Genomic DNA, 26,464 nt, shown 5'->3' with positions numbered 1-26,464 from the left:
CCCAGATTCAGTAAATTAGTCATTGTCAGAATCCTCCCTAGAACCCAGGTACTCCTATAAGATAAAGATAGCCTTGTGTCTTCAGTCTCAGCACATTAAGTTCTGAAGTTTAAAAAAATTTTTGTCCTGACTTTTTTCCTATGGTAATTTTTTTCTGATTTTCTCCCACTTTAGGCTGGGATAGAGAATCGTCAGCTGGACACAGTAGATTTCTTTTTGAAGAGCAAGGAAAATCTTTTGAATCCATCCCCAAAATCTTCTGTATCTGATAGCTTTGATCACTTTCCATCACAGTTATATTTAAGAAGTAAGTAAAATAAAGATGTCTACATTTGTGTTTATCATTTTATCTTTTTGTTGTTGTTAATCCTCACCTGAGGATATTTTTTTCCCATTGATTTTTTTTTTTTTTTAGAGAGAGCGGAAGGGGGGAGGGAGGGAGAAAGAGAAGGAGGGAGAGAGAGAAAGGGAGAAAGAGAGAGAGAGAGAGAAACAGATGTAAGAGAGACACATCGATTAGTTGCCTCCCTCACACTCCCTGACTGGGGCCAGGGATGGAACCTGCAACCCAAGCATGTGCCCTTGACCGGGAATCGAACCCACGATCCTTTGGTGTGCCGGCCTACGCTTTAACCACTGAGCAACACCAGCCAGGGCTCATTTTATCTTTTTAATCACTTCCGAATTACTGTTTTTTTAAAAAGTATGTTTTTATTGATTTTTAGAGAGAAAGGGAGAGGGACAGAGATAGAAACATCAATGAGAGAGAAACATCATCGATCCACTGCCTCCCACATGCCCCCCACTGGAGACAGAGCCTGCATCCTGGGCATGTTCGAACCAGTAGCCTCTTGATTCATGGGTTGATGCTCAACCACTTAGCAACATCGGCCAGGCTATCATTGTATTTTCTGATAACTTATTTATTTACTAAGACTCAGTCTTGAGATTTCATTTCTTCGGTGGAAATTGAGTTGTGAGAATCAATAATATTCTCATTCTAAGTAGGGTGTTTATTATTCATATCCTGTACTGTGTTTTGTATTTTTAGTATACAAGGAAGAGATGATCTTTCAAATTCAAGAGGTTTTTATTCAAAAGAGAATAAAATTTATTTGCAAAATTGCCTACCCTTGCAACTGCCTGAGATGTATAGTGACAATGCAGAGCTGGCTGAGATGTACAGTGACAGTGCTGCTGGCTGAGTTATGGATTGGGACTTGTTAATAAGAATTTTCAGCCTGACTCATCTACTGTATTACCAACACTTTTCAAGATTTTGGCTTCCCTTTTTAATAAACAGGAAAGATGGCTTTTATTTTTGGATCAGGTAGCCATACAGATCCTCTCCTCAGAGGCATAGGGTAATAAAGTGTGTTTTTCCCTATACATAAGATTTATAATCTTATAATATTTTTTACTTGATATATTATAGACATCTTTCCTGGGGTTTTTTTGTTTGTTTGTTTAGGCTCTTTGAAATTCTGTATTTGATACATAGTCTAGGGTTGACTTGTGGGTTTTTTTATGGTTTTTTTTTTTTATTGATTTCAGAGAGGGAGAGAGAGATAGAAACATCAGTGATGAGAGAGAATCATCGATTGGCTGCCTCCTGCACTCCCCCTACTGGGGCAAATCTGCAACCCAGGCGTGTGCCCTGATGAGGAATCAAAGCGTGATTCTTCTGGTTCATGGGTCGATGCTCAACCACTGAGTCACGCCAGCTGGGCATAGACATCTTTCTTGTTAATAATAGATATGCTTATTATTTATGGGATTAGTGAACATTTGGTAAAATATCCTTGCTTAGGAAACATGCTTGGGTTCAAACAGCTCATAACATTTATTTATACTTTTGGTTTACAGGATTAATACATTAAAAATACTATCATGTTTTATTGGTCCAATAATTGTGTTGTGGCTGTATTACCAATAATAACCCTTATTGCCTCAGTAGCCTAGCAGGTCTTGGCACATGGGATAAAGGTAGCTGAGTTGGCATGGACCAAATGTCTTTGTGGATGGTTTGGACAGGACATTTATGGTGATATAGAATTTCATTGTATAGATTCTACCGTAATTTACTCAACCAAACTTCTGTTAGACATTTGGATTGATTCCAATTTTTACTATTATTTTCAATTTGCTATAAATGGCGTATGTGTAAAGTTAATTACTTGGGATAAATTACTAGATGTGGAATTTCCATGTCAAGAGGTACACATTTTATATTCTTAAATGTTTTGATAAATTGTCCTTCAGAAAAATTTTATCACTTTGTACTCTAGTTATATGGAGAAAATGACAACCTGCCTTTTCCATCAATGTAGTGTTAGTTCTCACTGAGAATGTGGATTAGAAATACTCTTTTTTTTAAAAACATTCCCTTTTATTTTGAGTGCAGAGTTTGGTCTCTTCCCTCTTGAATTGCTAACTTTTTTACACTCCAATTTTTTTTTTAATCTCAAATTTATAGAAAAGGGCCTAGTTTGTGGTGGTGAGTGGGCTTCATCAGCAGTTATATGGTCATTATTTATTACTGCTTTTTGGTGGTCATGATTTCTAGTCAATTCACTCTCATCTGCATTGCTCTGCCCTAAAGGGTAAGGGAATGAGTCTGGAAATAAGAAGCATGGGAATAGCTTTATCTGCTCTCCCGGGAGAAAACCCATGTTTACCATCTTTATCACTCACACAGAGTCCTAGAGCTGATGCTGAGATAAACTGGAATCACTTCATTAGGGCCTGCAACTGACAAAAGGAGGATTCAGGCGCCCACATTCCTTGCTTTCACCTGCATGTTTAAGATAATGGTTTTAGAATCATACAGTCTTAACTTCAAAATTTGGCTCTGCTACTTACTTTTCAAATTAGCCTGAGCAAGTTATTTATTCTCTCGGAAGCTCAGTTTCTTCATCTATGGAAAGGGGGCTATAACACCTACCTCTCAAGTTGTTGAAAGGAATAAATGTGATAGCATTTATAAAACATCGAATACAATACTTAAGATACAGTAGGTGGTCAGCAAAATGATAGTTACTAGTAATATAGTACCAGTAAATACTGACTAGTAGTAAGTAGAATCAGTAAAGTTTGCAAGTAATACGATTTTATAAAAGTTTTGTGAGCTGTTTTGAGAATTAAACATTGGTCTTTATGGTGGGGAGAGGGACTGGGGAGGGGGAAGGAACGGGGTGGAATGGGTCATTGGGGAGAAAAAGGGACATCTGTAATAATTTAAACAATAATAAAACTTTAAAAAATAAAAATAAAAAGCAGACTGACGTTTAAAAAAACAAAAACAAACAAAAAAATTGGTCCTTGTTTTACATTTTAAAATATTGCAACATGGTATTTTTGGATATATTCATTTTATTGGGAATATCCTGGTGATCTTCATGTTAATTTCTTTGGTTGTTTCACAGATGTGGAAGAGCTGACACCAGCATTGGATTTACTTTGCTCAGCAATTAGAGAAAGTGATTCAGAAACCCAAAGCAAAAACTTCTCAGAACAATTACTTAATCTTACACTGTCCTTCCTTAACAAGCAAATAAAGGAGCTTTTTATTCACAATGAAGGTAAGAATAGCAGCAAAGAAGGGTGGAATTGTCCTATTCTTGTGTCAGAATAGAGATATAAGTGGGCGTATTGCATGAGAGCACATAAGCCAGTGGAGGACCATTTGCTAAAATTGGGTAAAATGAGCTTGTAACTGAGTGAATGAAATGGGCTTTAACACTGGGAAAGTTGGCAGAAAGGACTAATCATTGTGAGGAGGATTATATTAAATCATGGAGTTAATTGTAAATAGGAAAAAGCTCATTTTTTGTTTGAAATTTAGAAAACACTGAGTTTGAATTTTGACATTTTCTAGAATTCTTTATAACAGCTTGTGATATATTCTCTCTCTTTCTATACACACACGCAAATTTTTATGTGTATATGAAATTGGTATGTTGGTGTTTTTCGTAGAGTTAGATGAACATCTACAAAAAGGAGTGAACATTTTGACCAGCTACATTAACGAACTTCGAACCTTCATGATAAAGTTTCCTTGGAAACTAACAGATGCTGTGGATGAATATGACGCAAATGAAAATGTCCCCAAAGTAAAGGAGAGCAGTATATGGGAGAAACTCAGTATTGAGGTACATATGACTAATTATCACTTCTTTTATTTGCCAGATTGAGAGAATCTGAGAAAACAATAGAATAAACAGAATTTAGACTCTATGTGATTCAGAAACTTTGGCAAGGGCTTTAGGTTTTGTAGATTTGGAGATCTCTGGGCACAACTTTAGATTTATGTTTACAAGCTTTGTTTATTTAATTCAGAACACAGTAGGTCCCTCTTAGTGCCACATCTGCCCACTTGACTCCAGTGACAAATACCCAACCCTGAACCCATGAGCAACACTCCCTGAATGGCTAGGGCCTGGCACTTTGGACTTAGGCATTCTGCCTGATCTTTGGATTGCTGTTGGTGATTCAGTCTTAGGAAACTTGTGACATTATTGCCTGGAAGTATACTCAATTTGAGTCCTATCTCAGATTCTAGTTAAGGTATTTTGCCAGTTAAATTTTCTGTGCTCATCTGCTTGCCTTTCTTTTTATAATAGAGGTTAATACAACCAAACTGTGCTGGACTAGGGACTAGAAGAATCCCTCCACCCACATGGAGAGCATTGGTATTGGAAATACAAAGGCCAAAATAGCTTAACCCAGCTGATCAGTGTCAATAGGGAATGAAAGTGATAAGGTTGAGAGGCTGCCAGGTTTGCAGGACTGCTGTTCTTGGGGCAGAGACATAGGGAAGTACAATACCTAGTGTAACTGCATTTTCTGTATCTCTTATTTATTCTGTAGCCAAAAATTACTGGATTTTTTTCCTACTTTATTTGGCTTCTGTTTGTCAGTCTCCTTTGCAGGTTTCACCTGCTCTTCTCTGTTCTGCATTCCCCTTTGATGTCTTCCAAGGTTCCATTATCCGTGTTCCTCTACTCTTTGTACTCAAAATCACTGGTTTTTAATTTTGGGGGAGGTTATAGTCTACTGTGATGAAAGCTGTAGACTCTTGTCTCCAAAAATGTACATGTGAATGTGTGCGTGTGCACATACACACAATTTTGCACATGGCTTAATGAGGTTTACGCACCCCTCTAAAGCCCCTGGCTAAGAATGCCCCCTTTCTGTTCTCTCTTGGGTTTAGGTCTTCAGTTTATGCTTGATTTCTTCTTACTTAGATTATTGCAGTAATCTAATGCCTCACTTTCTTGAGCTTGAATCCCTTTCAGTCCATTCTCCACTTGCTGCCTGAATATTCTTCCTAATATATATATATATTCTTCCTAATATGTATATATATGATTATATCACTTCATGCTTTTAAGATCCTTCAGTGCTACACATAAGTTTCAGGATAAAATCCATCTCATAGCCTGGCCGGGCGTGGCTCAGCGGTTGAGCGTCGATTTAGGATCCAGGCAATTGGGGTTCGATTCCCTGTCAGGGCACATGCCTGGGCTGTGGGCTCGATCAATGACTCTCTCATCATTGATGTTTTTCTCTCTCTCTCCCCCTCTCCTTTCCTCTCTCTGAAATCAATAAAGATATATTTAAAAAAAAAATCCATCTCATACACACAGTGCCCTTCATGCTGGAACCTCTGCCTTTCTTTCATGCCTCATCTGCTACTCTCCCCAGCTTCTTTTTTCCCCCCTGTTATATCCAATAATTTGGAGATCCCTGAAGACTTGATGCTGTTTCTTGCCTTTATGCCGCTGCACATAATTTTCCCTCTTTTTGGAACTCTTGTCCTCTTTTCTCAATATATATAACAGTTGTCTTTAAAACTCTTACCTCATCAGTCATCTCTACTAGGAAGCCTTTTCTTTGTGGTCACCCCTCTTATGTCATGCTCCTCTTCTGAACCCTCCTCTCTAGCACCCTGGGTGACACCTGTATCATCTCCCTTATCATATAGTACTATAATAATCAGCACTTTATTTGTGTGTGTTCCACTAGTCTAAAAGCTCCTGGCCAGCAGGGTCTGTGTTTCAGTCAACTTTGTATCTTCTGTGCAAAGACCAAAATCTAGTAGTAGATTTTCAATAAAAGTCCTATAATAGGTGCTCGATAAATGTGTAAGTCCATGTTGATAACCTTATAAAGGAACTTAAAAGGCAGATTTTGTTTCCCTTTTCCTAGGAAGTTATTGCCAATGCCATTTTAAACAACAAAATACCAGAGGCACAAACTTTCTTCAGGATTAATAGTCATTCTGCTCAAAGACTCGAAGAGCTGATTAAAATAGGCCTACATTTGGTCTTTGACAATTTGAAAAAGAACAATGTAAAGGAAGCCTCTGAACTTTTAAAGAATATGGTGAGTGGCATAATCTGTTTGTCTGATCTTAAAGTCCCTAAAGAAAAGATCTCTATATACAGTTTCTGGTTGATATAAGAATTGACTTATTTGTGTCTGTCATGATCATTGGGAAATCAGATTTGATTCCAGCCAGTGTGAGTCATTTATCTCATAGTTGCAGTAGAACTACTGATATAATGAGAATGTGCGGCCTTTTTATGTAGATATGGTAAATGAATATTTTTATGACATGCGAGGCCTTAGAGTCAAATTTAGTCCTTTAAAAATGCCAAGGTGAGGCTTAAATTTTTTTAGTGCATGCTCAAATTGGAGCTAAGTTACATTTCTTTTATAACCTTTTGGGTGTCTGGTCAGGAAGAGACAAGATTTTCTCTGTTTACAGTGATGCAATGAACTCAACACCTTTTGGCCACCTTTGGACCACTGTTACTGATTTGTAACTTGGAAAGTCCACGGTTGACCGGGGCCCAACCTCCCCCATCCCACAAGTTATAGATGGGAGCTTGAATTGACCTACTGAATATAAAATAATAAAGCCAAAATTTTACACACACAAAAAAAATTTATTTGTATTCATATTGTATCACAGACTAAGAGATTTGTGTAGCTTTTACTAGGAAATAATAATATTAAAATGTTTTTTGGTACTGAGAATTTTCTTGAAGATATTTTTGATTCAAGTTTCTGTTATTTGCTCTCTGTTAGACTTGGCACTTTGGTTAAAAGTAGACAGTGTTTCTCGTCGAAGGCTTCACCCATGTCCAAGCCTGCACAGGACCTCATCGTATGTTGGGGGACATTTTATATTGTGCATGTGACCCCTTACACCTCCATTTGAACTTTCTAATGGCCTATACCTTTGCTTCGTGCTCCATGGCTTTACTTCATTTGAGGTAGGGCTCCTGGACTAGACTAAGATGTGGCCCTAATCTTCACGGTCAGGGTCTTACCTATGGTAACTTTCTGGAAGTGTAGAAGAGTGAAACTATGAGCTGACTTTTGTTTTTAAGTGAGTCATCATATCAGATACCTGTAGTTTTGGTCCAGTGGTAGCCTGTCATTACCTTAAATTGTTCGATGTGCTGCCTTTGTTCTGGCAAAATGCTTAAGGACTCTAGGCATAGGCAATAAATATGTATGATAAATGTAGAAAACGAATGTTCACAAGAGCAGGAAAGCTGTGAAATTTTATACATGTCTATAATAGAGTACTTCTGTATCCAACATATGTATTATATTTAAAATAGCTCCAATACAAAATTAAGTTTTTTCTATGTTTATTATAGGGCTTTGATGTAAAGGACCAGTTGCTCAAGATATGCTTCTATACAACTGATAAAAATATACGAGACTTTTTGGTAGGTAAAAGTGAGACTATGCAGTTTACATGTTCTAGTAAACCTTGGTGAAACTTCAAAATAAATTATTTTAACATTCAACTAATATCCAGTAAGTGAAAGTAAGACAACTTCTTTTTCTTTTTAAATGATCATTTTGCATCTGTGGCAAAGGAAAACTTGTGTGAATATATACATTACCTCAAAAATTCAAAATACAATTCTTAAGTCGCATTTAATTTCATGACATTTGTTTTGGAAATGTGCTTGGTTTTTGTGAAGTCACTGCTTTCATTACTTTTTATTCAAGGTTGAAATTTTAAAAGAAAAAAATTATTTTTCTGAAAAAGAGAAAAGAACTATAAACTTCGTGCATCAAGTTGAGAAGTTTTATTCAGAACATTTGCAAGAAAATATGCAGATCCAGTCCTTTCCCAGGTAGCCTCATTAGCCCCCTTTTGGTAACATGGGAAGAATATTTTAGATAGTGTTTAGTTTTTAATTGTTAATGAGCATGAATTTCTTCTGTGGAATTGAGCTTACATTGCCTATAAAGGTAAAACTTGTATCATCCAGAAGGGACTCAGGAATTTCCTGTTCTTTCAGTATGTGCATAATCAGATATATATTTTTAAGATAATAAATTCAAAATTAAGAGTATTAAAGTATGTGTTCCCCCCAAAGAACAGTAGTTTCTGAGCAGATTAAAAAATGATGCTTTTTCCTGCAAAATTTAAAAAAAATTTATATCACTGTTTTAGGTATTGGATAAAGGAACAAGACTTTTTCAAGCACAAATCTATTTTGGACTCATTCCTGAAATACGATCACAAAGATAAATTTAACAAACAAAACCATAGAATTGCATTAAATTGGGCTCAGTGGTGGAATCAACAAACACAAGAATCTATCCTCCTGCCCAGGATAAATCCACAAGGCAAGTGTGAGAGAGCCTGAAATCTGAACATATGGAATGAGTATTAAATTAGGCCTTAGTATATCTTGGTGTCTCTCCATTTTAGAATTCCTTTTGGGGGGAAATATTCAGTTCCTTTAAAATGCAAGTCATTAAGACCTCTATCTCAAGGTTTTTGTAAGGGATTTGTACTAGTGAAAGAGAAAAGTTGTATGGTTCAATAAGTTGAGATTTCAGGGCTGAATTCTCTTCCCTGCCTCAAGGTGACATTTTTAATTTTTACAAATAGTCTTTGAATTTTTTCTTGTGTAAACTGAGGATCTATATCATATTGAGGCTCTGGGTAATAACTAACAATGGTAAACAGTGGTAGTTCATAGGGTGTCAAATTCATGTTTATTATTATAGCCAAAGTTTTTATTTATATTAAGAAAAAGAAAAGGGAGAAAGAGGCTGAAAAGATAAGTGAAACACACAGCTAATTCCCAAGTTTTATTTAACCACTGTACTAATAAGAAGCAACATTTAGCTTTTCCTCCAGCTGAACAGTGATTATAAAATGAACAGCAACATAAAAGGGGAAAATAGTAAAAGAAGCAGAGGGCCTGAATAATTCATATATATAAATATTGTCATGATCGTCATATTTACTGTTGATTAGTATTGAGTTTGTGTCAATAATTATAATTCATTGCTATTTTAAAATGTATTTTGTTCTTGATGTAGAGTACAAATCGTATTCCCCTGAAGTCCTCTGGAGATACCTCACAGCCCGCCATGATTGGTTAAGCATTATGTCGTGGATTAGAGAATTTCAGACCCAGAATATTCATTCTTCACTTCAGCAGAACAAATGGCCTCCTCTGACTGTTGATGTTATTGATCAGAGTACTTGCTGCAGCAACAACATGAGGAATAAAATTTTAGATGAGCTTGCCAGGTACTATGTGGGGAAGAGGGATAAAAAATAATTCTGTAATGTTTCCTTTGAAATGCCATGAATCCAGTTTCATAGTATTTTTAAATGGAAAGGGCATTATTGTATATTGAGGTTTTAAAATCACATGCATTTAGCATCATGTAGTGAATAGACTCTCAAATTCTAGATGAAGGTTCTTCCCCAAACCTTGTACAGTGGTCCCTCGATTTTCGAGTGTAATCCGTTCTGGAAGACCGTTCGAGTTCTGAAACGTTCGAAAACCGAGGGATCCAGAGCCGACAGCTGGGCCTCAGAATCATGCCCTCAGCAGAAGCTGCATGGCATGTTTGATTTTGGAGGCGAGTTCGAAAACCGAAGCATTTGCTTCTGGGTTTACAGCGTTTGTAAAGTGAAATGTTCATCAACGGAGATGTTCGAAAACCGAGGTACCACTGCATATGCTCTGGTGTGGAAATGGTAAGCTGTCAGTGGGGCTGCAGGACCAAGTGGCAAGAGCTGAGGTGAGGATAGCTTAGTATCATGTAATGTCTCCCATTCTTCTCACTGGACCCATATGCTATGTATGGTCTTGAACTAAAGAGGCCTACTCAATTAAGAAATTAGTGAGGGGAAGGCGCTCCTGGAGTGGTAAGGAAAGACTTTGAACTTTACTTTTTAAAAATAATTATCTTAGATCAAACCATGTGAACTTAACATTTGTGTGGGTCAAAAATAGATGAATAGCAGCATTTTCATATCTTTCAACCTAATCTGTCTTCCTAAGCTATCAAAATAATATAAGGAGACTAAACATGTATATTAATTTTTAAATTTCTTAAATTTATTTTCCATGTATCACTTTATTTTATAGTTATACTTACTGAGGAGGTATAGCTGTATTGTTTACCCAACTTAAAGATGTGGAATCCGGAGAATTTAAAAGCTTTGCCCAATCCAGTACTTACAGGCTTTAATTTTTTTACCCCTGACTTCCTATTCATTCTTCTTCCCATTGCACTAAGTTCTCTTCTTCTTGTTTACTAAAAGTAAAATTTCATATAACTTGTATGATTATTACATATTTTGTTTAATATTTGATTATATAAAAAGTTAATATATATGTATGACTTAACATGACAATAATGAACTAATGAAATCCATTACATTAACAAATTAAAGAGAAAAAATACCACCCTGATACACAAAAGCATTTGATAAAATTCAACACCTATTTGTAATAAAAACTGTTAGCAAACTAAGAATAGATGCAACTTCCTTAACTTGAAAGGGGCATCTAAAAAAACATCTTGTAGCTAACATTATACTTAATGGTGAAACATCACAAGCATTCTCTTAGATTTGGAATAAGACAAGCCTGCTATCAATTCTTGCTAACTTGATCTTTAGATTAGTACAATATCAATAAAAATCCCAGCAGAATTTCTTCTGGGTTTTGATAAGCTGATTATAAGTATTAATACGGAAATGGAGAGGGTCAAGAAAAGCCCCCCAAAGAAGAACTTGCCCTACCAGATATCAAAACTTATTCTAAAGCTGTAGCAATTAAGACATTAGGAGTATTGGTGCAGGGATAGACAAATATACCAGTAGAATAGAATAGTGAGCATAGAAACAGACTTATACGTGCGTGCTCACTTTATATATGACAAAGGTGACACCACAAAACAGTGGGGAATGAATAGTCTTTTTGCAAATGGGGCTGGGGTGACTGGATGATAGCCATATAGGGGAAGAGTTAAATTGGACCCTCTGCCTTACATCATGCATAAAATCAATTCCAGGTAGATTTTTAAACCTAAATATCAAATGTAAAACTATAAACTTAGAAGATACAGAATATCCTCATGACGTGGGAGTAATGTATGCTTTCTAAAAGGCCTGAAGGAGCAAAGGAAGAGAACAGCTAGTGAGATCAAGAGAGCTGGCTGGCAGAATTGGGGCCCTTATAGGAGAGTGTCAGCCTACCTGCAATCACCAGCACAGACAGAGCCAAAACATCCCCACTCTACCCTTTTTCTGACTCGTATCTCCTGGTGGGGGGGTCTCCCATAGGGCAAACCAAAACAGAAGCCTGAGAGCACTGGAGTCTTCTTGAGCAACCAGTACAGGTCAGTCTCCAGGGACACAGAGCAGGAGAAGAATAGAGCTTGGATCTGAAGGGGAAGATACCAGCACAATTAGGCATTTCACAAACAGGAAGCAAAAATGGCCAATAAACATATGAAAAGGTACTCTTCCTTATTTGTAGTCATGGAAATATACATTTGTTTTACAGAAAAAGTCTAGGAACAATTGCAATGACCATCAAAGGTAGAATAGATAAATAAAATGTGGTATAGTCATACAGTGTAATACTGTATAACAAAGCTAACAAACTGTAGCCACAGGTATCAACATAAATTGCACAATGTTCAGTAGAATGTTCTAGAATGTACCCGAGTGTTTTTATTTTTTTTAATCGTCACCTGAGGACATGCTTAGAGAGAGGAAGGGAGAGAGAAACCTTAATGTGAGAGAAACATCGATGGTTGCCTTCCATATGTGCCCCTACTGTGGATCAAACCTGCAGCCCAGGTATGGGCCCTGACTGGGAGTTGAATTGGCAACCTTTCAGTACACAGGACTACATGAGATCAACTGAGCCACTCTTGCTGGGTGAATGTTTTATTTATATATAAAGTTTAAAATAGGCAAAACCAAACCATATACTACTTGGGGTTACATATATGGATGCTAAAACTATGAATAAAACTAAGGGAATGGTTATCACAAAGTCAAGGTAGCAAAAGTCGTGCATTGGGGAAAGGATACAACAAAGGCTTCCAGGTATAATGTGCTATAATCAGGGTGGTGGTTACATGGTGTTTCTTTAAACTCCACATAATGTATTTTCTGTACTCCTTTGTATGGTATATATGATGTACTTAACAGTGAATTTGTAGAAAGTATTATTTCAATGCAAATTTCTATTGTTTAGTAGTTGGTTTATTTAACTTATTCTGCTTTAGTTTCTCAATGATTTTGTTTGTATATTTTTGTGAATTTCTCAGTGCTTGAAACATCTAGCTTCAAGAGCTAACCACTATTGTACACTGGATTGTACAGTTCCAGCCCAAAACAAAAAAATGGCGATAGCTTAGCTTAGGTTTTTGAAATATTTAAGATAACTCAAGACTGTTGTTACTACCTTTAAATACTACAATGATTCAGAAATCTTTGTTGGAAACCAGCAAAATGTGTCTCGTAATATATTTATAGAGTAAAAATTGGCAGCTTTAATTTGTAAATACTTTTTTTTTTAAGCACAGTAAGTCCTTGCTTAACATTGTCAATACGTTTTGTGGCTTTAAGTAAAACAACGTTAATGAAACCAGTTTTACCACAGGATAATTGATATAAACAAGAGTTAAGTTTCTACAGCATCTCATCAATATTATAAGTTATAACAAAACAGTGTTGAGAGAAACAAAAGAACATTATTGGAGGACCTGCTATAGTTGAGACTTAAATTAACGGGAGTGGTTTGGTTGCTCTGAATCTGGCAACTTTTTAACTTGCCATCTCTTAAACCTGCCCTATAGGAATGGGAGTTTTATTATATCTGAACTACAAGACTTTCAGCTCTTCCTCCTAAGACTGAACCGCATTGGGGGTGTGATGCAAGATGCCCTCCCTGTTCAAAACTACAGATCTAAAGAAGGTTGGGATTTCCACTCTCACTTCATTCTCTATTGTTTGGAACACGGTCTGCAGTATCTTCTTTATGTCTATCTTGACTGTTACAAGTAAGTACTGAGAATTGATTTGTCCTTAAGCAGGTCTTCATGTTTCCTCTTTCAATTCCACTTGAATGTGACAATAGCAAAGTATTGATCATTCACATGAAGAATACTGATCTTTTTGAAGTAGTTCCTCCCACTGCAGCACTCGGTACATCTTTTAGTTCTATGTTATAGTTAACTAAATGCTTATCATGTGTTTTTTGGTGATGTTAAATCTGTAACATCTCTTAACCTTTTAAATAACTGGAGATTAAAATAAAGTGAAAGAAATGCTTTAAAAGCTTAAAAGAGAGGAAGTTACTAACAGTTAACTTGGAATTTTTTGATACTTTCATTACCAGGCAAATGCTAAACAACTTTGAATTCATAGCCACTGCAGGTTAGATGTGCTCTAAAATTTACATTTGGATGGATGAATGGATGGATGGATGGGTGGATCTATCAATAGATATACAAATATACACTAACATATACCCACTTAATATCAACCTGCAGAATCATATTTGTGGCCAGTGTTCATTGCTATTGGGTCAGTAATAACAATAGTAGTAGTAGTCTCTAATACATGAGTGCTTACAATGTTTCTGGCACTTAGATTATCTTTTTTAATCTTCACAAAAACCCTATGAGGTGAAGAATATTTCCTTTACAGATGAGGAAACTGAAGCTTTGAGAGAGACTAAGTGACTTACTTATGGCACACAGCTAGTAAATGGCAAAGTCAGATTTAATTCTACTTAGGTTTGATTCTAGAGCCTACTTTCAGTGTGCTAATGAGAACATATTAATTTTGTGTAGTGAAGACTAGGAATTCAAGTAGAGGCTATATTTCTGGTTCATATCATTGAAGCTTACACACAGAAATATTTTCCTCAAAGCTACTGGCAAGCATTGATTTAAAAGCTATATTTTCAAAGGACCTATTCTGAGCCTTAACTCCTCAGTCCTCACTTCTCTGTAGTTGTGGAAAGGTTTTTATAAACCTCTTAAGTTTGAAAATGCTGAAGAGTTTTTATTGTAAAAATAATAAAATACAAAGTATCTTAAACAAGGTATCTGTTAATCTTATACAGAGCTGGTAATATTTTATTATGATACTAAACACATTTTAAATATAATCTCTGTTTCTAAAATTTTCCTCTATTTCCAGATCATAAGGAATATGTAAAACAACACAAGTGGGAGTATATTATATTTACTTTTTAATTCCAAGGGTTTGTGTGTGTTTTTTGTTTTTTGTTTGTTTTAAATTTTATTATTGTTTAAAATATTACAGATGTCCCTTTTTCTCTCCAATGACCCGTTCCACCCCATTCCTTCCCCCTCCCCAGGGTTTGTTTTTTTTAAAAATTGATTTCAGAGAGAGGAAGGGAGAGGGAGAGAGAGAGAAGCATCAGTGATGAGAGAGAATCATCCATTGGCTGCCTCCTGCATGCCCCTCCTAGGCATCGAACCTGCAACCCGGGCATGTGACCTGACCAGGAATTGAACCTTGGTCGCCTGGATTGTAGGTCAGTGCTCAACCTCCCAGCCATGCCAACTTAGCCCAAGGGTTTTTTTAATGCTAGTTATAACCTGAGCAAACATGGTTGTAACTGTCTGTCTAATCCTGCATGTTAATCAGATAGTTTGTTTTCTTTTGTTTTACATACAGGCTTAGACCTCCAAATTGTTCCTTTTTGGGAAAAAAAGAATTACATGAAGCTTACCCTTGGTTTGAATTTTTAGTTCAGTGTCGAGAAGTTTCCAGTAACTTAACAGGTATGGGTACTGTATTAAATACAAAAATTTCTTTGAATAAATAACTAGTCTGTTGAGTGGCATTTAACTTGTGAACTCTTTTAAATCATTTGGCTATAGACAAATATCTGACCATAATCTAGTCTCAAGTTTTGTTTAAGAAGCAGAAGAACAAAAATGTTAGCCTCTTCCCAGCCAAGAACAGCCAGACGGAGCAGAGTGTTGTTTCCTTTCCCTTTCAGCCTCCTGCTCTATTCTTTGAATATCTCTCATCCTACCAGTTTATCACAGGCTGAATTCCTGCTCTCTGGCAGATTGACACCCTTTTCCCATGGAGAAGTGATCTGTCTTCTTTTAGTAAGGAACTCCAGATGGAGTGAAAAGAAATCCACAGCGTATGGGGGCTTGTTGTGTCTTCTGTAGCAGAGCTGCTGACAGAGAGCATTGCTCTGGTTATAATCAGATAGAACCACCCTGTGAGTCCGGAGGGCTTCGCTGGTGTTATTCCAGAGATTCCAGAAAGGGCAAGTAATGTCAACAGCCTATCTTTCACTTTTATATAATGTCTGGTTTCTTTCCAAATGAAGAATTTTTTTCATAATGTATTTTTTGTTTTGTTTTGTTCTTTTGGTGCTGATTATAAAGTATTATATGTTTATTGTAAAAAGAAATTAGAAGCCGCAGGCAACTATTGAGAAGATAGCATGTCCATAGGTAGATAGCCTTGGTAGATAGGAAGATTCTTAGATAACTTTTTTTAAAATATATTTTTATTGGTTTCAGAGAGAGGAAGGGAGAGGGAGAGATAGAAACATCAATGATAAGAGAGAGTCATCAATAGGCTTCCTCTTACACGCCCCCTACTGGGGATGGAGCCTGAAACCCGGGCATGTGCCTGGACCAGGAATCGAACAGTGACTGCCTGGTCCATGGGTCAACAGTCAACCACTGAGCCAGCACTGGCCAGGCAATAGGTAACTCTTGATATACTTTAATGTATTTTGTTCTGGTTATTTTCTTCATAGTTTTTTTAACTTAGTCTATAGTATTTCATTCATCTAACAAATATTTATTGAGCTCCTACCTTGTGACAGTCTGTAAGTGCTAAGAATACAACCAGAAACATTTGTTTATTTGTATACTGCTTTTTTCATATAGTAATTATAACATAACAATTTTCCTGTGTTCCTAGAAACTGATCACTTTATGTTTATATGATATTTCATTGTATGGATACGTTCTTATTTAATCTTCTGTTCTCTCATTTTTTAACAGTGAGGCTTTCAGGTGTGTGTTTTTCTCTTATAAATAACAGTCTTGAATATACTTGAACATCAAATTTTTGTCCTCATTTCAGATTACTTCTTTATTACAGATAGATTTCTGGCTATGAAATTACTGGGTCAAGGGTTATGCATACTTTGAAGGTTCTTGTTATAAGGCCAGATTGCTTTCCAAGGGGTTTGCACCATTTTATCTTCATAAGCCCCAGCTGTTCTACACACTCTGTCCAGCTCTGTGATTGAGGATGATTATTTTTAAAATCATTGCTGTTTTGATAGGTGATACATGGTATCTAATTATTTTAGTGTGCATTTCTTTATTGCTAGTAAATTATATATTTTTATTTGTTGGACATTTACAGCTTCTCTTTGTAAAATGGTTATTTCTTTTGCCCGTTTATCTGTTAGAGTATTGGGGGCATTGCTTTGTATGAGCTCTTTGCTGAAGACATTAATCCTTAGGTTGTCATCTGTTGTTAATTTTCCCCCCTAGTTCTTTACTACCTTTCAGTTTCTTAATAGAAGTTTTTATTTTTACATGGACAAATCTTTCTCTTGTGATGCTTTCCTATTGCTTTAAATTTAGAAAGTCCTTCCTACTGTGGATAGAGTTAAAAATTAATTTTCTTTCTCAGAATTATATAATTCTTAATTTATATTAAGGAGAAAAACATACTGTTTTATCTTCCAGATCCTAAACTGATCTTCCAGGCTAGCCTTGCAAATGCTCAAATATTGATTCCCAGCAACCAGGCCAGTGTAAGCAGTATGCTATTGGAAGGACATACTCTCCTGGCCCTTGCTACCACAATGTATGCACCTGGCGGTGTCAGCCAGGTATGGACACCACCTCTACCTATTATGGCAAAATAGGATTGATTTTATATTTAGCAGAAATATCTATGGATTTTCTAGAAATAAGTTGATATTAAAATATAACCACTTATCAGTGTTTCATTAAAGAGCATAAAACAAGGGTGAATTTTAAAATTTTGTATCATATCCTCTTAAGTTGAAAGGGAACTAGTATGTTGTATAGAGATTATTTTTCCCCTTTATTTGTATTCTAGCGCTCCAGGTTTATTTTCAGAATAGAATCAGGATCTGATTGATGGGAGTAAGTATACTTTAGAACTGTGGCTTGGAAGTTATTTTGTACTATTTGTCCTCCTAGAGAAGTAAAAGGGAAGTCATAATTTTTAGCTTTATAAACTCTTTTGACGACCCAGTGAAATTTGCCCATCTCTGCTTTTAAGAACAAAAACCAAAAAAAATCAGTATGTTTTTGTTGATTTTTTAAAGAGGGAGGAAGGGAAAGGGATAGAAACATCAATGATTGAGAAACATCGATTGGCTGCCTCCTCACCCCGTATTGGAGATTGAGCCCGAAACCCCAGGCATATACCCTGACCAGCAATTGAAACTGTGACCTCTTGGTTCCTGGGTCGACTCTCAACTACTGAGCCATATCAGCTGGGCCCATCTCTGCTGTTTTGAAAGTTATAGTGTGCTTGGTTAGAGGGAACTTAAGAATACTTTTAGACATTTAATCTTCAAAGGTTTCTCTTTTAGATTGTTGCAGTGTATTTTTTTTTTTCTGTAGTTTATCTTAACTTATGTGGTATTTATTCCTCTGTTCTCAATCACCTATCAGAAATTAGTCATAGAGTAACATGAGAGCTGAGCAAGAGTCATCTAGTCTAGTAGTTATTTTTCTTTTAAATATTTACTATTTAATATCTATTTTAATATTTAAGTACTTTAAATGTTATAGTAGCAGTCTTTTTTCAAACAACTTTCCCACACAGTTTGAAAATCACTGATCTAGCTGAAATTCCTAATTTTGTAGATGAGGAAATTAAGGCCTGATGTTAAATATCTAGCCCAAGGTCACATAGTAGCTTATCTTAGAACCAGAACAAGAACTATTAGCTTCTGACTCCTTGACCAGTGTTATTTTCACTACCACCTATTCTCTCAAGCTAACCTTGTTTCACAGGTTCTTGTGGAAAAAAAAAAAAAAAAAAAAATATTTGGAGAAGAAAAGAACATTACACCATGTTATCTGTCTTTTTATTTAGGTTGTTCAGAGTGACGACAATGAGAACTGTTTGAAGAAAGTAGATCCCCAGCTGCTGAAGATGGCCTTGGCTCCTTATCCCAAGCTGAAAACGGCTCTCTTCCCACAGTACACTGCCCCTAGTGTCCTGCCACCCGATGTTACACTCTACCACCTTATTCAGGTACAGTATTTATTTAGGTGGCTGGCATTTAGGAGTATCAGTCAGGGTTCAGCCAGGAAAACAGAAATCACTCTGGGTCTTTCAAGTGGAGAACAGTTAACACAGACACTGACTTACACAGAGTGATAGCAGAATGGAGAAACCAAACATGCGATGGTGACACACCCCAAAAGTGACAAAGAACAAAGCCACCAACACCTCTGAGGCTGCAAGAACACTACAAGAAAGTGATGTTGTTAGTACCCAGAAGCTGGAGCCATCTCTGGGAGCTAAACTCAAAACTAGACTGCCTAATAGTAGCTGGAAACATAGAGGGTGGGGCTGGAACTTTGGAGGAGATGCCCCAGGAAACAAAGAAGGGGAAAAATATCTTGGTTTCTCCCCTCTTCCCACCTTTAATCTCCCATATTGTCTCTCATGACTAAACCTATCTGGTAGCCAGAGGGGAAGTGGGCTTGGGAAATAGTGTTCTCTGCAATACAGGGAGAGCAGGGGAAATGTGGAAATGGATCTGAGTCCAGATAGTTGACCTGCATACTTTTCTGGTGCTTTCATCAAAAGCCACTCCAATCTACCACTGATAACTTCTGTCTCTTCTCAGTGAAGAGCACTTTTTATTTGACTCAGTGCTTCTTAACCTTTTCCAGGACAAACACCTGAATGTGAAAGAGCTATGAGCCCTTCTACCCAGAAAAATTAACAAATGCATATAATTTTGCTTATATTTCAAAGGAATTCACAGATTCCCGGAAACCTATTTGAGGATCCTCAGTTAAAAACCTTCTTTTGCTCATTTCTCATGTCAAAAGGCTTTTCCTTTTTTTCCTCTGGGTACACATATTCCCATAGTGTCTTTAATTCAAAATAAGCTCTATAATCTGATAAAGGTAAAAAATCTTTCTTACTGTAATGTGAAGAATTCTTAGGGTATAGACTGCTGCTACTCAAAAATGTGGTCCCCAGGCAGGAGTCAGTTCATGAATTGCTTGATGCTGAGATGAGATTAGGATCTTGCACCAGAATGTAAGTGTCACTAAGCATACTGCTTACTTCAGCAGGCATTTTTTTTTTTTTGGTAACAAGAATTTCCACAGGCTTCTTAGCTCCTTGCAGACCAGCACTTTGGGTAGCACTGGTATAAACTTTATATAAGTGGGTTATGTAAAAACATAGTTTCACTACTTAAAGTGGATTCAATTAGCCTAAAACAAACGTGGTTTCAGGTTGTTCTTTGTTCTGTTTTCAACTTGGCTCATGCAATTTTTTGTTCCTGTTATTTCAGGAAAAGTATTCCTTAATAGATCACAAATTCTTCCTTGATTTAAAATCAAAGCTGCTCTTTCCTTAAACATCCAAATCTTGACTGAATAGGTCTGTTTTCTCCTGTGTCCTTCCCACCATGTGTTTATAGTCTTTGCTAAACCTTTGGCCTAGACAGATTTCAAACAGCCACTGCCCCCTGCTCTCAAAACTTTTCTGACTAACTTGACCTTGTTTGCTTTTCTCTTTGTTGTTCATGATTTGCTCATCACATACATTTCTTTAACCCTTTATCTGATTGTTTTACTCTTTACCTTTCCTGACCTGCCTTAGCTCACCTTGTCATGTTTACATGGTAACATTTTCTAGCCTCTTATTCCTCTTGCCTTTTGATTCTAAAAGCATTTCTAAAGCCCATTTTACATTATAATTAATGCTGCTTCTACCAAAAGAGAGTGCACTTTGCAGACATAATTTGAAGTGAAGAGAGTCTTTAAAAGGAACACAGCCTGTTCTATTTTTATTAAAATAGAAAAGTGTCTCATATGTCCTTTTTTGTGTTTAGACAAGTTCGAAGAATTTATATCCAGAAAGATAAGATTTCTTAAATTACCCTGGAGAAGGGAAGCAGACTGCCTATGAAGTCCTTTCATATAATTTTGTTTACTTATTTTAGAATCAATTAAGTTTTTTTTTTTTCCCTTTAAGAGACCTAGGTGGGAGAGGGCTGCTGCCCCTAGGAGGGAAGGGAGGGTCCCTGTTAAGGCATCCCTGAGGCTCTCTCATAGAAGTTAATGAAGAAAAGATGGTTAGCAAACTGTCAGTCTCAGTATTAGTCCTTTTGTGGAGGTTTCTTTAGAATCATTATTTTCCCAGTTGGTTTAGCATCTGATTCGGTTAGTTCTAAGAACATTTCACCCTTCTGAAAATGGTTATGTGGCAGTCACTGATTTCAAGAAAATCTTGTCCTATCAGGTAAATTGGGGTAGATTTGATTAGCAGAAATATATATTGTCCCATAACATTCCCTAATTGGAAGGGAACAGGTTCTGATATAAAAACAGGAATTGGTTGATTAGATATCCCTACCATTTGTACAGAAGCTTTACTCAGAGGGAGAAGGCAACTGCTTTGGGTGTGGTTAAGAACAGATAAAGTAGCCCCAATATCTGCAAGGGCTTTAGTAATTTCCTTTCAGTTTCTCCTAAACAGTAAGGAGAAAGGGAAAGGACCTCTCGTAGTCCTTGGAGCAACCCTATGCTTGCTTCTGTTTCTTTTCTCTTTCTAAATCCCATTTCAGTTTTCTATAACCCTTCTTATGGTGACCTGGCTTTCTGCAGTAAAACCAGACTCCTCTATAGGAGTTTCCCAGCAGATCTTACGTAGTAATTCTGTTGTTTGCTCCCAGAAACCAGCAGGTATGATAATTGAAAAAGGGCAAAATAGTCAGGATCACATGTTCTAACAGTTAAATTCCTCTGTGAACCCTCCAGGGTTCTGGAGAAAGTCGTGGAAATCTTTAGGTAGATTCCTTAATTCTGTACAATCACTGGTTTCCCTCTGCCTGAGACTGGCTTTTCTAAGTGTCCCCTAGGTCAGTAGGGAGCTGTGTAGGGAGCTGAGGTGGAGGAGGTGAGAAGAGAAAGAAGAGGGAGGAGGAAAAGAGAGTAAGTCCGGACAACAAAGTAAAGGGTACAGCGAGTAGTTGGAGAAGAGGGAAAAGTGGGGTCTTGGCATTGAGCAGCTTCAGAAGCCTTCCTTAGTTCAGAGATGGGCTCTAAAAGTTCTTGTTAACTTCCTGTAGAAAAGAGAATTTGCCTGTATTTCCCCTAGAAGCTTCTCATTTCCAATCAAGATAAGTTTCCCATTCATTCAGTTTAATTTTGGAGCCAGCTTTTTCTAATTTTACATGCAAAAAGTTAATTTAGGCATCAAAAGAGTTCCATTTTGGCCTTCTTAAGTTGATATAACTTCTAGTTAAATCTTCCCATTTCTATAAGTACTTGCAAGTAAAGGTTTCCTATTTATTGTGTATCTATAGGAGTATTAATGGGGGCTGAGGGCTGGGAGTTGCAGGCTTTGGAGGCACTATTTCCCATGTTAATTTTAGTTTTATTTTGGGATCTGCACACAATCTGAACAAATTTCTAGGGATATTGTGTAGTGAGTTGAAGTGCACTGCTTATGGCTTGAGCTCCAAGGGGGCTGTTTAGGTCAATTAACTTATAACTCTGATTTAACTTTTCCTATTTTACAGTCATTATTGCCCTTTGATCCTAGCAGATTGTTTGGCTGGCAGTCTGCCAACACACTGGCTATAGGAGGTAAGTTGTTATGGGTATGTCTTGCTTTGGAAGCATTTCAGCAGTGTTGATCTATAGGAGGAGTTGATTTATGTAAAGCCAGTCCAGTTTTTTTTCACTGCTTTCTATTTTAAAAATCAAGGTGTATTCCACTTAATCGAAAACATATTGTACTAGGTCACTAGTGCTGTACTTGCTGGGAACTATAATATGTACTTACCTGCTTAAATTTCTTTTTTTCCAAAAATTCCTTTGTTAGCAGTATAGTATTATAAAGGTTAAGAACATAAGCGTTGGCATTAGATAAATCCTGGCTCTACCATGTAATAGTTGTAAGACCTTGGGCAAGTGATTTAACCTCTCTTCAATTCCCTATAAAACAAATTTAATAACAGTGTCCACCTCACATGTTACATCGAGAATGAAAGGAGACAAGGCATTTAAAAAGCTCTCACAGTTCCTGGCACATGGTCAGTACCAGATACACACACATTGCCTTCCTCTCCAGACTAAAAATTTCTGTTTTGGGAGGGGGGGTGTGTGCATGCACACATACCTTTTTAAAAGTTTAATTAACATATATATGCCATTCTTTTTTTTTTTAATATGTCTTTATTGATTTCAGAGAGAGGAAGGGAGAGGGAGAGAGAGAGATAGAAACATCAATGATGAGAGAGTCATTGATTGGCTGCCTCCTGCATACCCCGTACTGGGGATTGAGCCCGCAACCCGGGCATGTACCCTAACCAGGAATTGAACCACAATCTTTTGGATCATAGGTCCATGCTCAACCACTGAGCCATGCCGGCTGGCCACATATGCCATTTTTATAAATTCTACTTTTTCTTTTCCATTTAGAGTTAGCCTTTAATCTCATGTTACCTGTGGTGCCTCTTCCTAAATTACTCTAAAGTAGGCTTCAGATTCGTACTTAGCACATAATATACAGCCCATAAATATTTATTGACATACATAAAAATGAATTTTCTAATGTGTCAGTTTTATAAGTTCAAATTTCAATATATTTAAAATTTACCTAGTGTCCAGAGCCCGTTGCATAGGTGTTCAATAAATATTTGTTGAGTGCTGAATAAAGGGGTGCTTATTGTATTTTCAACTGAAAACACATGTTCTTATCTCAGTGAAGTTAATAGAGAGTAGACAGAATTGTTCCTGTTCTTATGCTTCCAACTTCATCACTTAGCCAGGATCTTGACCTCCCCTCTGGAGATCAAGCGCTCTACTAGGTACACACTAGGGAAACAGGAAATTGAAGACCTGTTCCCTACCTGGTTTTTAGACATTTAAAACATATTTGAACAAATAAAGCACAATGTAAATGAAACAAATATGAAAACAATAATACACATTTATAAAATTGGAGAATCATATTTAGTTAGAATGTTTACTAACTTTTTCACGTTGGTTTTTCCACTGCAAGGGGATATAAAGCAGCTACATGATGACTTTGCTTCCAAGGCAGGCCAGGGAAAATTTTCCCTTCAGGTGGAATTTTCTCTTGTACACAGTCTCCAACATTATCCCCCAACTGCCAAAAAATCAGGGTCTTACTTGAATAAAAAACTTAAGTTTACTCATTTGGCACCTGGAAGTACCATATACTTGACATGTACTCAGCAAATATTTAACAGATGAATGAATGGTTTTATATGGAATTATAAGTGACCAAAGTTACTCTGCTCTCACAAAGCCTATAGATAATGCATGTGACAACTTTTTAATCTCAAAGAGGGTGTACTTTTAAGTAATAGCTTTTAAGATGACAAGACATCATTAAGGTCTTTGCTTTTTTGTAGGAGCTAAGTCACAATGTAAAAAGTCTTTGTATTTCCATGGGAGGATAAAACTTTATTTCACAAATAAGCTTTGAACTTTGAAAATGAGAACACATACACCGTTTTCCAGAATTGGTTCCTTGACAGTTCAGAATGTTAGATCTCCTTGTTTAAATATTAGGGCTTGACAGGGGTGGTTATTTATACTAACTTCTCACATTCAAGTATCTTCTGACTTTATATTTCTCTAAAAAGAGGGGAGATTTTTTTCATGGGCACAGAGGAACTTTAAACTGAGTCACTCTGCTGGTCTTGAAAAGATGGTACCAACATATAGATAATAAGGTGTTCTGTGTATACAACATGAGAAAAAACAGCTAGTGATAACATGAGAGTATAGGAGGGTATTAATATAGAGAAAAAGATGTTCTTAAGGTATTTATTGGAATGGTACAGTGAGTTGGCCTTGGTGAATGGAGGACACATAAATATATTAAGTAGGGATTTTATTGCATAATGAGATGCATGAATGAATTAAAAAGCTTTGCAGATCTTTGGCAGAGATTTTGTAGCTAAAAGGTTATTGCCATCGTGAAGTTAAATATAGAATTAAAGCATCTAAAATTACAAGTTATAACAAGAGACAAAGGTGGTCACTACATAATACTAAAAGGATCAATCCAAAAGGAGGAAATAGCCCTTATAAATATTTATGCACCCAATGTAGGAGCACCTAAATATATAAAAAATTTCTTGGCGGACTTTAAGGGGGAGATTGACAGCAACACAATCATAGTAGGGGCTTTAACACCCCACTGTCAACATTGGACAGATAAGACAAAAAATCAACAGGGAAACACAGAGCTTAAATGACTCAGTAGACCTAATGGACTTAATTGACATTTAGAGAACATTTAATCCCAAAGCAGCAGAATACACACTCTTCTCAAGTGCACATGGAACATTCTCAAAAAGAGACCACATGTTAGGGCACAAGGCAAGTCTCTACAAATTCAAGATTGAAATCATATCAAGCATCTTCTCAGATCACAGTGCCATGAAACTAGAAATCAACCATTATAAAAAAACTCAAAAATATTCAAATACATGGAAGCTAAATAGCATGCTATTAAACAATGAATGGATTACTAATGAAATCAAGGAAGAACTCAAACACTTCTTGGAAAAAACGAAAATGAACAGACAACTCAAAATCTGTGGGACACAGCGAAAGCAGTCCTAAGAGGAAAGTTCATATCAGTATAGGCCTACCTCAAGAAACAAGAAAAAGCTCTAATGAACCATCTAACACAACAACTAAAAGAACTAGACCAAGAACAGCAAGAAAAGCCCTGAGGAAGTAGAAAGAAGGAAATAAGAAATAGAGGAAGATATAAACAAGTGGAAGAATATACCATGCTCATGGGTTGGAAGAATTAATATCATTAAAATGTCCATACTACCCAAAGCAATTTATAGATTCAATGCAATTCCTATTAAAATACCAACAGCATATTTCACAGATCTAGAACAAATATTCTAAAAATTTATATGGAACCAAAAAAGACCCTGAATAGCTGCAGCCATCTTGAGAAAGAAGAACAGAGTGGGAGGGATCACTTTACCAGATATCAAACTGTACTACAAAGCCACTGTAATCAAAACAGACTGGTATTGGTACAACAACAGATATATAGATCAATGGAACAGAACGGAGACCCACGCCATTATGGTCAGTTAATACTTGACAAAGGAGGCAAGAGTATCCAATGGAATAAAGACAGTCTCTTCAATAAGTGGTGCTGAAAAAACTGAACAGATACATGAAAAAAAAGAAACTAGACCACCAACTTTCACCATACACAAAAATAAACTCAAAATGGATAAAAGACTTAAATGTAAGTCGCGAAACCATAAAAATCCTGGAAGAAAACATAGGCAGTAAAGTCACAGACATCTCATGTAGTGGAATGTTCACTGATACATCTCCTAGGGCAAGAGAAACAAAAGAAAAAATAAACATATGGGCCTACATCAAACTAAAAAGCTTCTGCACAGCAAAAGAAAGCAGCCTCAAAATACAAAGGAACCCCATGGTCTGGGAAAACATATTTGCCAAGGATGTATCTGATAAGGGGCTAATTTCCAAAGTGTACAAAGAACTCATACTACTCAGCAAGAATACAGACAATCCAATTAAAAAATGGGCAAAGGACCTGAAGAGACACTTCTCCAAGGAGGACACACAGATGGCCAAGAGACATATGAGAAAATGCTCAGTGTTGCTAATCATCAGAGAGATGCAAATTTAATCCACAATGAGGTATCACTTCACACCTGTAAGAATGGTTACCATCAACAAATCAACAAATGACATGTGCTGGTGAAGATGTGGAGAAAGGGGAACCCTAGTACACTGATGGTGGGAATGCAGACTGGTGCAACCACTATGGAAAACAGTATGGAGTTCCCTC

General features: G+C 36.6%; 1 protein-coding gene across 3 annotated transcripts in view; it reads left to right on the top strand.

The window, feature by feature from the left end:
- SPG11 (SPG11 vesicle trafficking associated, spatacsin) overlaps positions 1-26,464 on the top strand; it is an 82,445-nt gene that overhangs the window by 14,164 nt on the left and 41,817 nt on the right. For all 3 annotated transcript variants that reach the window (XR_014000213.1, XM_081157171.1, XM_081157172.1), the window contains exons 8-20: positions 175-307; positions 3,426-3,581; positions 3,976-4,151; positions 6,211-6,387; positions 7,677-7,748; positions 8,038-8,165; positions 8,489-8,664; positions 9,370-9,583; positions 13,165-13,368; positions 15,020-15,126; positions 17,080-17,225; positions 18,470-18,631; positions 22,149-22,215. Coding sequence is in view for 2 of the 3 variants with exons in the window: in XM_081157171.1 (XP_081013297.1) it covers positions 175-307; positions 3,426-3,581; positions 3,976-4,151; positions 6,211-6,387; positions 7,677-7,748; positions 8,038-8,165; positions 8,489-8,664; positions 9,370-9,583; positions 13,165-13,368; positions 15,020-15,126; positions 17,080-17,225; positions 18,470-18,631; positions 22,149-22,215 (1,918 nt within the window). In the remaining variant the exon portion in view is untranslated. The remainder of the gene's footprint in view (positions 1-174; positions 308-3,425; positions 3,582-3,975; positions 4,152-6,210; positions 6,388-7,676; positions 7,749-8,037; positions 8,166-8,488; positions 8,665-9,369; positions 9,584-13,164; positions 13,369-15,019; positions 15,127-17,079; positions 17,226-18,469; positions 18,632-22,148; positions 22,216-26,464) is intronic.

Source organism: Miniopterus schreibersii (genome assembly GCF_964146895.1).
Source record: "Miniopterus schreibersii genome assembly, chromosome: 1".
NCBI lineage: Eukaryota > Metazoa > Chordata > Mammalia > Chiroptera > Miniopteridae > Miniopterus > Miniopterus schreibersii.
The sequence above is the reverse complement of the archived record's forward strand: the minus strand, read 5'-3'. Positions and strand labels throughout refer to the sequence as shown.